The 14,182-nt window shown below is 33.2% G+C and overlaps 2 protein-coding genes and 1 pseudogene across 5 annotated transcripts; 1 reads left to right on the top strand and 2 right to left on the bottom strand.

Annotated features, from left to right (window-relative positions):
• Positions 1–2: 2 nt before the first annotated feature.
• LOC111291862 (pentatricopeptide repeat-containing protein At5g65570-like) lies at positions 3–2,153 on the top strand (annotated as a pseudogene).
• An 82-nt stretch (positions 2,154–2,235) lies between these two features.
• Positions 2,236–6,014, bottom strand: LOC111291861 (1-deoxy-D-xylulose-5-phosphate synthase 2, chloroplastic-like). The gene is made up of 10 exons (XM_022883962.2): positions 5,834–6,014; positions 5,440–5,613; positions 5,158–5,322; positions 4,901–5,051; positions 4,494–4,765; positions 4,114–4,387; positions 3,731–4,038; positions 3,327–3,608; positions 2,957–3,241; positions 2,236–2,826 (listed from the first exon to the last, which is right to left on the bottom strand). The coding sequence occupies exons 1-10, from the start codon at positions 5,921–5,923 to the stop codon at positions 2,680–2,682; spliced, it is 2,148 nt and encodes a 715-aa protein (XP_022739697.2). The 5' UTR covers positions 5,924–6,014; the 3' UTR covers positions 2,236–2,679.
• Positions 6,015–10,652: 4,638 nt separating this feature from the next.
• On the bottom strand, positions 10,653–14,151 carry LOC111292237 (putative glycosyltransferase At5g03795). Of its 4 annotated transcripts, none has more exons than XM_089766454.1 (6): positions 13,483–14,151; positions 13,104–13,390; positions 12,708–12,949; positions 11,628–11,785; positions 11,430–11,516; positions 10,653–11,032 (listed from the first exon to the last, which is right to left on the bottom strand). In XM_089766454.1, exons 1-6 carry the CDS (start codon positions 14,005–14,007, stop codon positions 10,907–10,909), a joined length of 1,425 nt encoding a protein of 474 aa, XP_089622580.1. In that variant the 5' UTR covers positions 14,008–14,151; the 3' UTR covers positions 10,653–10,906. The 4 variants fall into 4 exon arrangements, with proteins under 4 accessions (XP_089622580.1, XP_089622581.1, XP_089622582.1 ...); XM_089766455.1 differs by having other exon boundaries at positions 10,657–11,032; positions 12,708–12,940; positions 13,483–14,145; XM_089766456.1 differs by lacking the exon at positions 10,653–11,032 and adding an exon at positions 11,048–11,184 and having other exon boundaries at positions 13,483–14,148.
• Between the last annotated feature and the right edge of the window lie 31 nt (positions 14,152–14,182).

The following is a 14,182-nucleotide window of genomic DNA, read 5'->3' on the forward strand; positions in this document are numbered from 1 at the left end:
ATCGTCAATAAAATCCATTGTTCATTACCATGATTTATGAACATGGACAAAGTTGTCACCTGTCATTTACAAGCCTTTGGAAAGAGAAAATAATGGTAAAGAGTTTCCAAAATGTAGCAGTTGGCTTCACCGAACTTTTGAATATCATGACAATCCTCAAAGCAACCGTGCCAAAACAGAACCAAATCCGCTACCTTCATTCCCATTCCTGCATTGCCCAAAACTTCTCTGGCACTAAAGCCCTCAAAAGAGCTTCAATTTTCTGTTTTGCTCTCATTCGACGATGCATAAAAAAGAAAACTCTAGCCCACATAGGAGTAACTCTAGCCCATATGATCATTTAAGGTTTTCCATTCCTACGTTTGGGTGATAAACTCATTGAAGGTTACTTTAAATGGGGTAGCATTTTTGTCGCTCGAAAACTATTCCATGAAATGCCGGAAAGACGTATTGTTATTTGGAATTCTCTTATTGCTTCTTGTATTAGTCATAAAAGGAGTAAAGAGGCACTTAAGAGTTTATCAAAAGATGGTTTTGATGGAGTTTTTCCTGATTATTACACATTTTCGAGTGCTTTCAAGGCGTTCTCTGAGCTAGGTCTTGAATAAGAGGGCAGGAGAGCTCATGGATAGTCAGTGGTTTTAGGATGGGGTTCTTTGAATGCTTTTGTTAGTAGTGCTTTTGTTGATATATATGTGAAATTTAACACGAGGGATGCCAAGATGGTTTTGAATAGAGTTGTGGAAAGACGTGGTGCGATGTTGGTTGTTCTCAGCAGGGAGAAGATGCTGAAGCTTCAGAGGCATTTAAGACTATGATCAAGGAGGGAATCAAGGCTAATGAGTATACATTTGCAAGTATATTGATTTCGTGTGGGAATTTGGAGGATTTATGTAATGATAAGTTGATTCATGACCTTATCATTAAAATTGGGTTTGAATCTGATGTTGCATCACAAACTCCACCTTTTACCATGTAATCTAAATGTGGTATGGTTGATGATTCTTTAAAGATATTTAAACGGTTGCATAGTCCAAACCAGGTGATTTGGACATCTTTAATAGCAGCTCTTGTACAAAATGGAAGAGAAAAAATGGCTCTATCGAAATTTCGGAAAATAATTCAAGGTTCAGTTAGTCCAAATTCCTTTACATTATCTAGCATTCTTCCTGGGTGCTCAAGCTTTGCAATGCTAGAATAAGGGAAACAAATACATTCCATGGTCCCAAATTTGGATTGGATAGAGATGTATATTCTGGAGCAGAACTTATTGACTTGTATGGAAAATGTGGAAGTCCAGACATGGGTAGGTTGGTTTTTGACTCCTTAATTGAAGTTGATGCAGTGTCTATGAACTCAATGATTTATTGTTATGCCTTGAATGGTCTTGGGCATGAAGCTCTAAATTTGTTCAACAAGATGCAAAAACTGGGACTTAAGCGAAATGATATAACATATGTGAGCATTCTCTTGGCATGCAAGAATGCAGGGTTGGTTGAAGAAGGCTGTGATATCTTTTCCTCCATAAAATACAATAATTATGTTGAATTATCCACAGATCATTACACTTGCATGGTTGATTTGTTGGGACGTTCTGGTAGACTTGAAGAAGCGGAAACTTGGATGAAGCTGTTCAGTAGTCCAGAAGTGGTATTATGGACGATCCTTTTCAATGCCTGTAGGTTTCATGGAGAGATAGTGATGGCAGAGAGGATTAAAAGCAGAATGTTTGAGGTTGCTCCGGCGGATGAGAGGACTCATTTTTGCTGTGAAATCTTTACGTTTCAAAAGGTAAATGGAGCCAGGGGATTGGTCCTATCCAAACTCTATGGAGATATTTGAAACATTAGAGGAATTGATTGAGAAGATAAGAATATTTGGTTATTTTCCTGATACAAAACTTGTGTTACAGGATATACATGAGGATAAGAAGGAAAGATCTCTGTATTATCACAGTGAAAAAATTGCCATTGCTTTTGCTTTATGGAAGACTTGTAACAGGAGCTAGCATCAGGATTTTTAATAACTTTATAGTTTTTGGGGATTGTCACTCGTGGATAAATGGTCCTCAAGGTTGTTCGAAGAGAAATAATTGCCGGAGATGCAAAAGGATTCATCATTTTAAAGATGGATTCTGTCCTTGTGGAGATTATCAGTGAATCATAATTTATAAATGATATCTATCCTTCCTTCTAGGTTCAGCCGGGGCACATTATCCAGTTATAGAGGGACTGATCAACTAAACTGATTGTTTCTTTTAAATGGACCAACAGACCAAAACCAGTGACACAAAAGCTGCTGTCTATCTATTGACATAACAAACAGAGTAACATAACAAATAACTGTCCCCCTCTTTGGGGGGTGCGTAGAGGATTGTCATCTTCATCTACTGTGAAACTCTTTCTTTTATGTGATGTTCATTATAATACAACCAAAGAATATACAAAAATAGAACTGTGGTTTGACTAGTTCATTTATGACCTTCTATATCAACAACCCATATACAAATCTTTACGTTTAGATTTGTACAATTTTCCCTAAGCCTTGAAAGCGGAAACCAGACCTAATGTTGGTTTGGACCCTTGGTGAGTTTTCCATCGTATTTAATTTCCTTGATGACTTCTCATCGATTTTTTTTTCAATTATTCCCAGTGCTAGATTCTGATGTTTTGTTTGTGCTTAGTTGAATTGCAGGGCTTCTTTTGGTCTTCCTAGCATAGATAGGACTGTCGCAGATATATGGCTTGAGGAAAGCCCTGCTTCTTCTATCTGATCTTGGGGTGATCCATGATCAATGTATCTATCAGGAAGCACCATTGCTCTCAACTGCAAAGAGCTCTAAAATTAATTAGATACACAAGAAACAAAACCGAGAGTGAAAAAAGGTAAATTTTTTAAAAAAGAAGCTAGAAATTGATATTTAGAAAAAGAAAAAAAAAAAAGGGAGAATATATACCTTGAGGGATCCATCCAAAATACCCGTCAAACTCAAGAAATGTGATACATGTGAGCCAAAACCTCCAATAGAACCCTCTTCTACAGTAATAAGAATCTCATGCTCATTTGCTAATTGCTTGATGAGATCTCTATCTAGAGGCTTGCAAAATCTTGCATCAGCTACTGTTACATAAATGTCTAGAGATCTGAGCATGTGCGCTGCTTCAATGCATTGTTGAACTATAGAACCATATCCCAAAAGAGCTACTCTATTGCCCTCCGTAATAATTCTTCCTCTCCCAATCTGATCAACCATTAAAGAAGAAAAAACTTATCAGTTCATCTGCTCTGTCCTGATCGGTTTGGATATCAAAAAATTGATTATCAACCTCAAGAGGAGATCCTTTGTAATTAGGTGGAAGAGCTACTCCAGTACCATTTCCCCTGGGGAACCTGAAGCAGCTGGGTCTGTCATCGATGGCTGCTGCCGTTGCAACCATATGCATAAGTTCAGCCTCATCGGATGGAGCCATTACCACCATATTGGGCAAGCAAGCCATGTATGTGATATCAAATGCCCCGCAGTGGGTAGGTCCATCTGCTCCAACCAAACCAGCCCGATCCATGGCAAAGCGGACAGGTAATTTTTGAAGATCTACATCATGCACCACCTGCCATTGGAATAAAATTTTCCAACAAAAGCGCCAATCTGGAAAAAGTGAGAAATGAGAGAATAATTTTAGAAGGAAATATGATCATATCCAATGTAGCATGTCCATTGTTGTGAGCACACCTGATCATATCCTCGTTGCAAGAAAGATGAATAGATGGCACAGAATGGCTTGAGACCCTCAGTGGCTAAACCAGCTGCAAAGGTAACTGCATGTTGCTCAGCAATCCCCACGTCAAAGCAGCGGTCTGGGAACCTTTTTTGAAAAAAATTGAGACCTGTTCCCCCACCCATAGCTGCATGGATGGCTACAATCTTGTCATCAGCCTCGGCTTCTTTGACGAGCGATTCAGCAAAGTACTGTGTATATGACAGTGTAGAGGATTTGGATTTAAATTGCTTGCCTGTTTTTGTGTCAAATTTTACAACACCTGAGAGCAGATAGAATAATAATGATCATTTTGAAAAGTCATAACATCGCAATGGATTAAGAGTTGCAATCTTACCATGCATTTTATCAGCAGCTGCCTCAGCTGGCGGATAGTCCTTTCCTTTCTCTGTGACGATGTGGATTAGGACTGGCCCCGGGGCAGGCATGGCTTTCACTTTCTTAAACATAGTTACTAAATCTTCAATACTGTGTCCATCAACAGGACCAATGTAATATAGCCCTAGTTCCTCAAAGAGAGTGGAGCCAGAAGCACTGATCATTCCTCTTGCATACTCATCTACCTTTGCTGCAATTTCATGTGCGTGTCCGCCAAATTGCTTAGTGAGGCCCTTAAACACAAGTAGTAGTATTCCCAGTCAGATTTCTGTTTATACAAAGAAAGGAGATGAACAATTGGGACACAGGACAGGAAAGAAAGAAAGCTTAGAGGTTTACTTTCGCTGTTTCACGAAGTTTGCGGAAATTGGTACTTGCTTGAATCTTTGTTAAAGCCCTGCTGAGAGCTCCAACGGGGGGTGCAGGACCATCTAGTGTTGCAGTTGGCAGAGATACTTGTTTGTTGTCGTTCAATATGACAATTAGGTTAGAATCAAGGAATCCTGCATTATTCATGGCCTCGTATGCAAGTCCTGCAGTCATGGCTCCATCTCCAATCACTGAAACGACATTGTTCTTCTTCTTCAGAAGGTCTCTTGCCACTGCCATGCCTACATTTTTTTTTTTTAATTGATTTAATTGAATGTTAGTTATATTCTAAAGTTCTCAGTTATATATCTTAAACTTTTTAACATTTTACAAGAAGCTTATGGAATGAAAGGGTTTTTACAGTGAGAACCAAATACCAAGTCCAGCTGATATGCTTGTAGAACTGTGTCCAGCACCAAAAGCATCGTAAACACTCTCATCCCTTCTAGGAAACCCAGCAAGCCCTGAAGTTTTTCTCATGGTGCGCATCCTCGACCTTCTTCCTGTCAGAATTTTATGAGGGTATGCCTGCAATTTTGTTGTTTTCAGGACCATCTTCTATTTATTTTAAGAGGCATTTAAATATGCTATTTGTAAACTTCGATCTGAAAACAAGTTGGCTCGACTCTCTCACCTGGTGGCCAACATCCCATATAATTTTATCTTCAGGTGTGTCGAACACATGGTGCAGAGCTATTGTCAGTTCCACTACTCCCAAGCTTGAGCTAAGATGCCCACCGGTCTCTGCTACTGTGTGCACAATATCAGCTCTAATCTCTGCTGCCAGTTGTTCAAGTTCCTACAAGAAACAAACAAAAAACAACTAAGCGGAACCAGCTGGCCAATCGTAAGAGAAGAGATGAAGAATCCCATTAACAGAGAGACAGAGAATCCCATGATGATCCTGTAGTTTTACCCTTGTTGATAAATTCTTCATATGAACAGGGTAATTGATGGTGTCCAACAATGGCGTAGCCGGTTTCTTCCCGGAGAAGTCAATCTTCCAGCCATCATTTTCTTTCCTTATGCTCATTTTGCAGTCCTGATCATCTTCCAAGTTTCCAGCAGAGGCTTTCAGTTTCAGACACAACTGAAAACAAGAAGCAACCACCATTTTGCACCATCCATAAGACATTAATATAAAAAAGAAAAACCCCACATCATAAATACCAAAACCAGAATCTTTTTAAACACAAAGCAAATTAAACATTAATGAGATAACATCATGTGTTAAATGAAAAAAAAAAAAAAGATCAGACAGAATATGGCAATTATTATGGTAATGAAAACTCAGCATTAGATTTACTAACATGTTTTTTGCAACCAAGCTTTGGCCTTGCAGGTTTGAGAAATGGAGCAGGGCATTGGTTTGGTCTAACCAAAGACCCAGAAACCGCCATTTTTTTATCAAATTCTTTGAAAGAAATGAAGAGAAGACAGAAAGCTTAATATAGACGGAACTTTGGAATCAAGTTAACAGTGTTAGTGAGAGAGACAGAGACAAAGAGATAGGAAAGGGACAAAATTTACATGAAAATTTGTAGGTAAAATTTGTAAAATTTTAAAAAAAGATTTAATAAAAATTTAAATAAAAACTTAAATCGATAAATCGATAAAATTTAATGTAAAAATTAATAATATAAAAAATTAAAAATATTATTTATAATTTAAATGTAATTGATATTTATTCAATGATAATATTTTTATTAATATTTTTATTTAAAATATCTATTTAAAAAATATATAAAATTTTATTTAAAATTTACACACATAATTTATATAATAAAATCTTTTAATTTTTTAATTTTTATTTTTATTTAATCATTTATAATAAAAAAAATTTACAAAATTCACCAAACAAATTTTATTTAAATTTTTCTTGAAAGAAAAATAAAATCAGTTATTTTAAGTCATAAATATTTGGAGAGTCAAAATAAATAATGACATATATTGTCATTATCAAAACGGAACTTATTATTATTATTATTATTATTATTATTATTATTATTATATTCAACATTTTGACAAAGGGAATGCATCATTCCTAAGGGATAGATTCAAAGAAAAGAAAAGTTTGACATAATCGTTTTTTTTTTTACTTAAAAATAAGAGTAAAAATTTAAATAAATTGAAATCAAAGGAAAAGAGTTGAACCATTGACCGTAATAAAATGGCAATAAATCAACGGCTGGTGGTTTATTAAAATATAAATAATGTTTTTTGTAATGGTTTTCTTTGAGTGTAATAATGAAAGTTTTAGTTGTAATAAAAAAAACCTACGAATTACTTAAAAAAAAATTATATATATTTTTTTCTTTTTTATTGTTTTCCTTTGTTCTTCTCCCACTCTTCTTGTCGGTTGCTTAAGAACCAATTAGCATCTATAAGGGTCGGATCTAGCACAGTTGACATCACGATGGCCAATTAGAGCCCAATCGACTCTAATACCCAATATAGTAAAGGGAGAAATTTTCTTTCTTTTAGTATCCTAAATTAAGTATAAGAGAAAATTCGTTTTTTTATTTTATTTTAATCCAATTATATATTTAAAAAATAAGGGATTTTAATAATGATACATAACTTAGCTGAGAAAAAAACCGAGGAATAACATTTTTTTTTTAGAGACGTACATAACATTTTGATAATTAATAATATGCTACCACAAGTGGTATGCTATAAATATGCAAGTGCTTATTGATTGTAACATGGAATAAAATTATTTTTTTTCTATAGACATTTTATTTGACCATTATATAATATTTTAATATTCAAATACGAATCTCAACTTTTTCTCTTTTTTTTTTTTTTTATAAATTCTAATAATATTTGATGTTGAATCTATATAAAATTTTGTAAGGGGCTTTCATTTTTCTCTCTAATAAATAGGAGTTAGGTTATTTAGATTTGCATGTTAAATTGGCATCTATTATCATTTAGTGATTGTTTATTTATTGGTATATATGCAAAGTACTAAAAATTTTAAGATTTAAAATTTAAGATTTCAAAAATATTTCTAATTTTTTAAAACAAAAATTTATATTATTGATGTCTTGATTTATGTGATAATGAATTCAATTTTTTTTAAATAAGATTTCGATTTCAAATTTTATGAATTTTAATAATATTTAACGTTGAATCTCTATAAAATTTTGTGAGGGGCTTTCATTTTTTTCTCTAATAAATAGGAGTTAGGTTATTTAGATTTACATGTTAAATTAGCATCGATTATCATTTAGTGATTATTTATTTATTGGTATATATGCAAAGTATTAAAAATTTTAAGATTTAAAATTTAAGATTTCGAAAATATCTCTAATTTCTTAAAACAAAAATTTATATTATCGATGTCTTGGTTTATGTGATAATGAATTCAATTTTTTTTAAATAAAATTTCGATTTCAAATTTTATGAATAAAAATAATAAATTTAAGAATTTATTCTTCTTATAAAATTTGATCTGACTTAATTTTGAATTAATCGATGTTCAAAATAACTTTTAAATATCAAAGAATCCCAGAAAAAAAATATATCCATATTGAAAAGCAAGTTTCAAATTCTAAAACGATTTTTATATTTTTCTTACAGGCGAAGGAAGATACGAGGCAAACAAACCAAAACTCAAAGCTAAACATCCATGGTTACATTCAAAAGATTGTGTAGGAAATCAAAGAAGTACAAAATCTTTGAAATAAAAACAAAATTTGTAATTGACTATGAAGCGAAAAATGTGTATATTAAATGAATGTGGGTCCTTGGATTGCCATCTTTTCTGGGTCGTTTCTCAGACAATTTTCCTATGAAGATGGCAGTTAGTTTATTGAATGCAGGGAAACTTTGAACTTGTCTCATAATACAAACAAGGTATCAAGGACAATAAGTCCGCTACGTCGTCTGGATGCCCGCATAACTCTGCCTTGTCCTGTTTCGGACAAGCTTTTTGTGTTCACAAAAATAATTTCCTCCTCGATTAATCTAGAGTTCAAATGCAGTTAGAAAATTAAAAAAAAAAAATTGTAAACATTAAAATTTAAAATTATTAGATATTACTTTGTATAAATCAATTGAGTTAATTTAATATAATAATAATCACTTTTATATATGCATAGAGTCTAGGATTTTATATATTGGAATAACTATTACAAAAAATCCAAAATTTAACTCAATAAATTTATATAATTATTTTTAAAAAATAATATTATGTAAATTTAAAATTTAAATTTTAATATTTATAATTTTTTATCATCGTATTATAACTTTCTTTATAAAAAAAATATTTACTATATCGATGAATCAAACCTACCAAAAACCAAACATTATTTTATTTATTGTTATTATTATTATTATTATTATTATTTTAAAGTTGTATTGTTGTCATGGTATGGTGCAATGAAATTTTGAGAAGTTAATGGTGGATCAAACGCGGTTGATTTATAAAGAATAAATTCCAAGTATCAAAGGTTATATAATTTGGACCGTACTTCCATTTGTGACATGATGTCAATGCGTATGGGATAATCAAATATTCAATGCCATTGTGATCAATGTTAGCATGGACATAAAAATATTCAATGTTATTTTTGTGGAGGACAAACCATCATTCATGTACCTTAATTTGTATGATTGCCAAACCTCTTTCTTTGATTTATTTTTTAAAATTACAAAATGTTAAATTATATTAAAAAAAAAATCTTTGTGATTAGAGGCCAAATAAAATCATCTTTTGAAGTTTAAAAATTGATAATTAACTATCCTATGATTCCTTTCATTAATTTTCAAATCAACACAATAAAATATATATATATATATAAATATATATATGTATGCACGCATTATTATTATTAGAGAAAGGGGTTGAAGGTTCAATGAAAAAATAAAAAGTGACAAAGGGAAAAAATAAAAAAAATGATTTTAACTTCAAAATTAAAAAAAAAGTTGACATAAATTTGAGACATAAATTTATGACAAATCAATTTATTTATAAATACAAAATGAATAAATGAAATTTTGCTACATTAAAGGGGACAAACAGAAGGGTTCCAAATTTTAATGCTTTGAGGGTAATCTCAGTTTAATAATGTAAAAAAAATCCTAATTTTCTCTAGTAACTTTTTTTTTTTTAATTTCCTTTTGATCCAAGGCATTACAAATGGAAAAAATCTCTAACAAAATCTCACTAACTACATACTATTTGAATTAAGCTTAAGTGGACATGAGCAATGCTCTTTATATTTATCCTCTTTTGTCCTTTTTATTATTCCCAACAACAATGATAGAGTACTTCTAATTATGGATGCATTCATGGGGATCAAACTGGCTCCTTATCAATGGAATCTTAGCATCTACACATATGACATTGATATAGAATATTTGTATCATGATATATATAACACTAAAACTGACATTTAGATTTAAAATTTAAATCCTAATGCTTCCAATCTTTTTTTTTTAATTTTTATATTATAACTTTTTTTTATAAAAAAAGAGTTGGTTTTCTTGTTATGCACCAAAAAAATTATTAATATTCCTTTTTGAGATCAAAATTCAAAATAAAAGGATTGATGCGTCTTACCAAAAAATACAAAAATAGTTATGTCTTTTTTTAAAAGAAAAATTAGAGGTTTAATAATAATAATAATAATAATAATAATAAAAAAAATTGAATTCTGAAATGTGGGATTAGATTAGATCTAATAAGCTACAAAGATCAATTATGGAAATAGAGGGAGTGTATTCTAAAACATGGTTTGAAAGTCACAAACAAGACATAAGGAAAAAGTTAAATGAAGGATAAAGGAAGGTTTTGGTACGGCGCTGTCTTATCCTCTAACTTGGCCATTTTTCAGATGCTTTTCTTGCCATCTAAATGAGACAAATAAAGCACACTTTAATCACATCAACTTCTACTTGGGACTTATATGCTCTTTTTGGATTATATATTTCATACTTATAAAGTGAAGCTTCTTTCCTAATACTCCTCAATTTTGAATTTTTATATTTTACAAAATTTGTTTCAATAATTAGTCCTAATTAAGGGTTATTCACTATATAATTAATTAATCCTAATCAAAATGGCATCTAATGAATTTTATATTTATTAAATATCATGTTTTAAGAATAATTCACGTAAAATCCACTTTTATAAAATAATAATACTAGTAATACTTTTCTTTCAGGTTTATTTTTAGCAAAATAGACTATATATCTCTAATTTTGGCAAAAAAGAAAAAAGAAAAAAAAAAGACTATATATCTCTAAAAAGATTTACTGAGATACCAACTGAACTTGAAAAGCACCACTATTTTATCATTCTCCTTTCCTTATTTTTTGTCATACCCGTACCAAATGAATCTGGTCCATGGGCTAGCCAGGCATGGCCCGGAATCCTAACACAAGGACCAACCCAACTTAACCGGCTGAAGTGGAACCAATAGCTGCTTCGACAAGATGTGACTTCTGCTTTGTCTTTCAAATTCCTTATCCTCTTCCACTCTTTTGTAAGATGATGTATCCTGACAATGATAAAATGGTTATTCAAAAAGTCATCCAACTCAAGACATACCTCAACATTACAGTATCTGAGCTAACAATCAGCAGAAGTTCATCCTGCCATCCATAACCAAAGAAGTCTTGACGATCAAACTTGAGCTTTGCAATGCGTGACCTTGAATCAAATTGTTTGTAATGTGGATTTTGTCAGTTCAAGCTAGCCAGTTTACAAGCCAACTCTTTTACCTTTTTTTCTGAATACAAGGTTAAGCCGTATGTAAAGAACAAACTAATAGTTGAAATAATTTGCAAAAAAATTTACCAGCATGTACATAAACTACAAGATTTTAGCGTTTTGCGTGTGCAAAGGTGAAGAGGAACTACATCCATTAATAAATCAACAAATTAGTATTTGATTACATGGTGACGCAACCAAAGTTCATAAATAACCATGTAGAATGCATCAAACTTTATAGGTGGTGAGTTCCATTGGAAGTGCTTCTGAATCTGGTAAGAGAATGGCAGAAGAAATACTCATCATTAACTGCAGATAATTATAAATTGAACTTCAATTTTAGTGAAAAATGATGAATCGCTATTGCAAAGGAAGGCTATTACCTTAACTAAGTTCTTATGTAGTGAAACAAATTCGTCATGAGATATGTTCTTTAGAATCTTCTTAAGATCATACACATCATTCTCTCGAAGGACAACAGCAAATTTTCGCCAATCAAGAATGTCATTGAATGGCAGGTCATAATAGTTGGACAATATTACTGCAAGAAAACAAGCCAAATAGGTTAAGGGAAACATTTTTAATCATATTCTCTCTCTCTCTCTCTTGTTTGGGAAAGGGGGAGGGAGTGTTTACATGAGAAACAAGTTAATAAATAACAAGGCGGGAAAAAAAAATAAAGCCCTAGCAGAAACTTGGACCTCAAAATGAGGCAATCTTACTGTTTCTTCAATGCCTCAAAAAGAAAGTTAAAGCCCCTACTCCAAACTAGTTCTTAAGTCTCACGAATCTTCTTCCCGGGATAAATTATTGATAAAGGTTGATGCTCCTTGTGTTTCTGATAGATATGACACAATCAAGGTAGAGTAGTGAATCAAGTCTTATGTCCAGAACTAGAGGACATCAAAATCGAGGAGATATTTATGCTGGCTGTAAAACTGGATAATTCAGTGAGGGAAAGAAATTTTATGACAAACTTGAGAATCAACACTCCTAGATTGTGCTGGGAAGCTAAATAAGTCCTGCAACATCTGTCATAGTAACAGAGATAATCCCAAGTTTTTATGTGAATAGAAGCTTTTGAAAAATGATTTAGGAGCAATCCTATCATTCTATCTCTACAAGTATATTCTAATTTTTCGTACAGGCTTAATCACAATATCTAATTTTTCACTGGTATTTCAGTAGAGGTCCTCTATATCACCAAAAGGAAGTCTAATCACTTCCTATACAGCATAGTAAAGAACCAAAGATATAAACTTATTCCATTTATGTATTTTGTTTCAAATTCCTCGCTCCTATTTGTATTTGTAGTTCTCAGTTCCTCCCCACTTTTGTTGCCATCCTAGTCCTATAACTTGGCAATCCACATGCAACGTTATGCAAGCAATAAGCAGCTAACAAAATACGAATTTCTAAATCCTCCTTCACTGCAGCGACCATAAGTAGTTGAGAATGCTTACCAGGAACACATCCATAATGGATTGAATCAGCTATGCGAGCACTATTGACCTGAGAGCCACCAGGGCATATGCAAAATTTAGTTCTGTAAAACCTCTTCTGGTACACAAAATGTCCAGTAGCCCTGCTTATTCTATTATTCGAAATGTCAAGTTCAGTATCATTCTCCCACACACGAGCCAGTATAACTCTAATCTTTGAGTTCCTATGACCAGCCCAAAAACCAAGCGAAGTCCTGCAAAACCTGCTTCTAATTAGCATGAAGCAACGAATTTATATTCCCTACCATTTTAATAACGAGTACTTATGAGTTATGAGCACCGATTACAAGCTATTTTAGAAACAACAATGCATTAACTATAAAGCCCTTTCTATAAAAAGAAGGGATTTTATGTTACCTATTTTCAATATCATTTCCACCAGCCGGAAGAGCAAATGGCTGCAAAACTTGAGGGAGAGCAATATCTTTATGGGGAATGAAACCAACATCATAGCTTGGAGAACAGACAACACGAATGGCATTCTTTACAAGAAAGGGAACTCCTTCCGTTGCACGAACACCCACATCATGACAGGTAACAAAGAAATGATCGGCACCTAGTGTTCTATTCCAATAAGGATATTTAGCTATTAAACTATCTACATAATCCTGAACAATTATTGTCATATTCTCATACGACGTGCCCTGCGTTAGCCGTTCTAACAAAAATCAGTTTCCAAATCGAGTAATTTATTTAGATTTAATTATAAATAAAAAATTTTTTTTTCTTGATTTACCTTGCCGCGCATTTTGTGACAAGAAATTGGGATAAAAAAGAGGTGAGCTTGATGTGGATTCTCCGTTCGGAACCGACTCTCGCGAATGTTCTGGAAAAAGTAACCTTCGCTGGCGTATTTACCGGTGAGTTTCCGGGGAGTTTGATAAAAAGTTTTCGGATCACCGTCCGGGTAAATGTAAATCTTGAATTTCCTCTCCATTTCTTCGAAATTCAACTTGAAAAGCTTCGGTGAATGGTAAACATCGGTAATCAAATCGTCGTCTTCGTCGTTGTCATCTTCTCCTTCACCGACATTGTTTTCCTTTTTGCTGGCAAATATACGAGCGGGAGAGGGAGGAGTGGAGGTGGTGGTGAAGGGGAGGAGAGTGAGCTGAGGAGTGGCAGGAGAGAGAGGGAGTGGAGGGCGGAGGGATTTGAAGGACAAGTAAGTGAAGGAAATTAGGGTCAGAATAGAGAGAGTGAGGATGGACCCCTTTAGAGAAAACAGCTGAGATTGCTGTAACTGTTGCTTTCCGGCTATCATCGCCGGTGGATTGCAGTGGATTCCGGCGACTTTTGGAGGTTTACTTTTCTCTTGGAGTGGCGACGACGGTGGCAGGGAGAATTGAGTGAGGGAGGAAAAAAAGCAACGATTTTCTTCTGGTTTTTGTGTACGGAATTTTCACTCGTGCTTGTATCTAACACCTGAAAAATCACTG

This window comes from Durio zibethinus, chromosome 10 (assembly GCF_047325235.1).
Source record: "Durio zibethinus cultivar Kanyao isolate XHJ-2024 chromosome 10, ASM4732523v1, whole genome shotgun sequence".
In the NCBI taxonomy this organism is placed as follows: domain Eukaryota; kingdom Viridiplantae; phylum Streptophyta; class Magnoliopsida; order Malvales; family Malvaceae; genus Durio; species Durio zibethinus.

Excerpts from the sequence above, each read along its gene's own strand:
- LOC111291861 (XM_022883962.2), bottom strand. The coding sequence starts at position 5,923 with ATGGCGGTTTCTGGGTCTTTGGTTAGACCAAACCAATGCCCTGCTCCA. Across the intron at positions 5,614-5,833 it reads AGCTTGGTTGCAAAAAACAT|TTGTGTCTGAAACTGAAAGC; the intron begins GTTAGTAAATCT and ends TCTTGTTTTCAG. Across the intron at positions 3,242-3,326 it reads ACAAAGGATCTCCTCTTGAG|ATTGGGAGAGGAAGAATTAT; the intron begins GTTGATAATCAA and ends ATGGTTGATCAG.
- LOC111292237 (XM_089766454.1), bottom strand. The coding sequence starts at position 14,007 with ATGATAGCCGGAAAGCAACAGTTACAGCAATCTCAGCTGTTTTCTCTA. Across the intron at positions 12,950-13,103 it reads GGAAATGATATTGAAAATAG|GTTTTGCAGGACTTCGCTTG; the intron begins GTAACATAAAAT and ends AATTAGAAGCAG. Across the intron at positions 11,517-11,627 it reads TACATAAGAACTTAGTTAAG|ATTCAGAAGCACTTCCAATG; the intron begins GTAATAGCCTTC and ends TTCTCTTACCAG.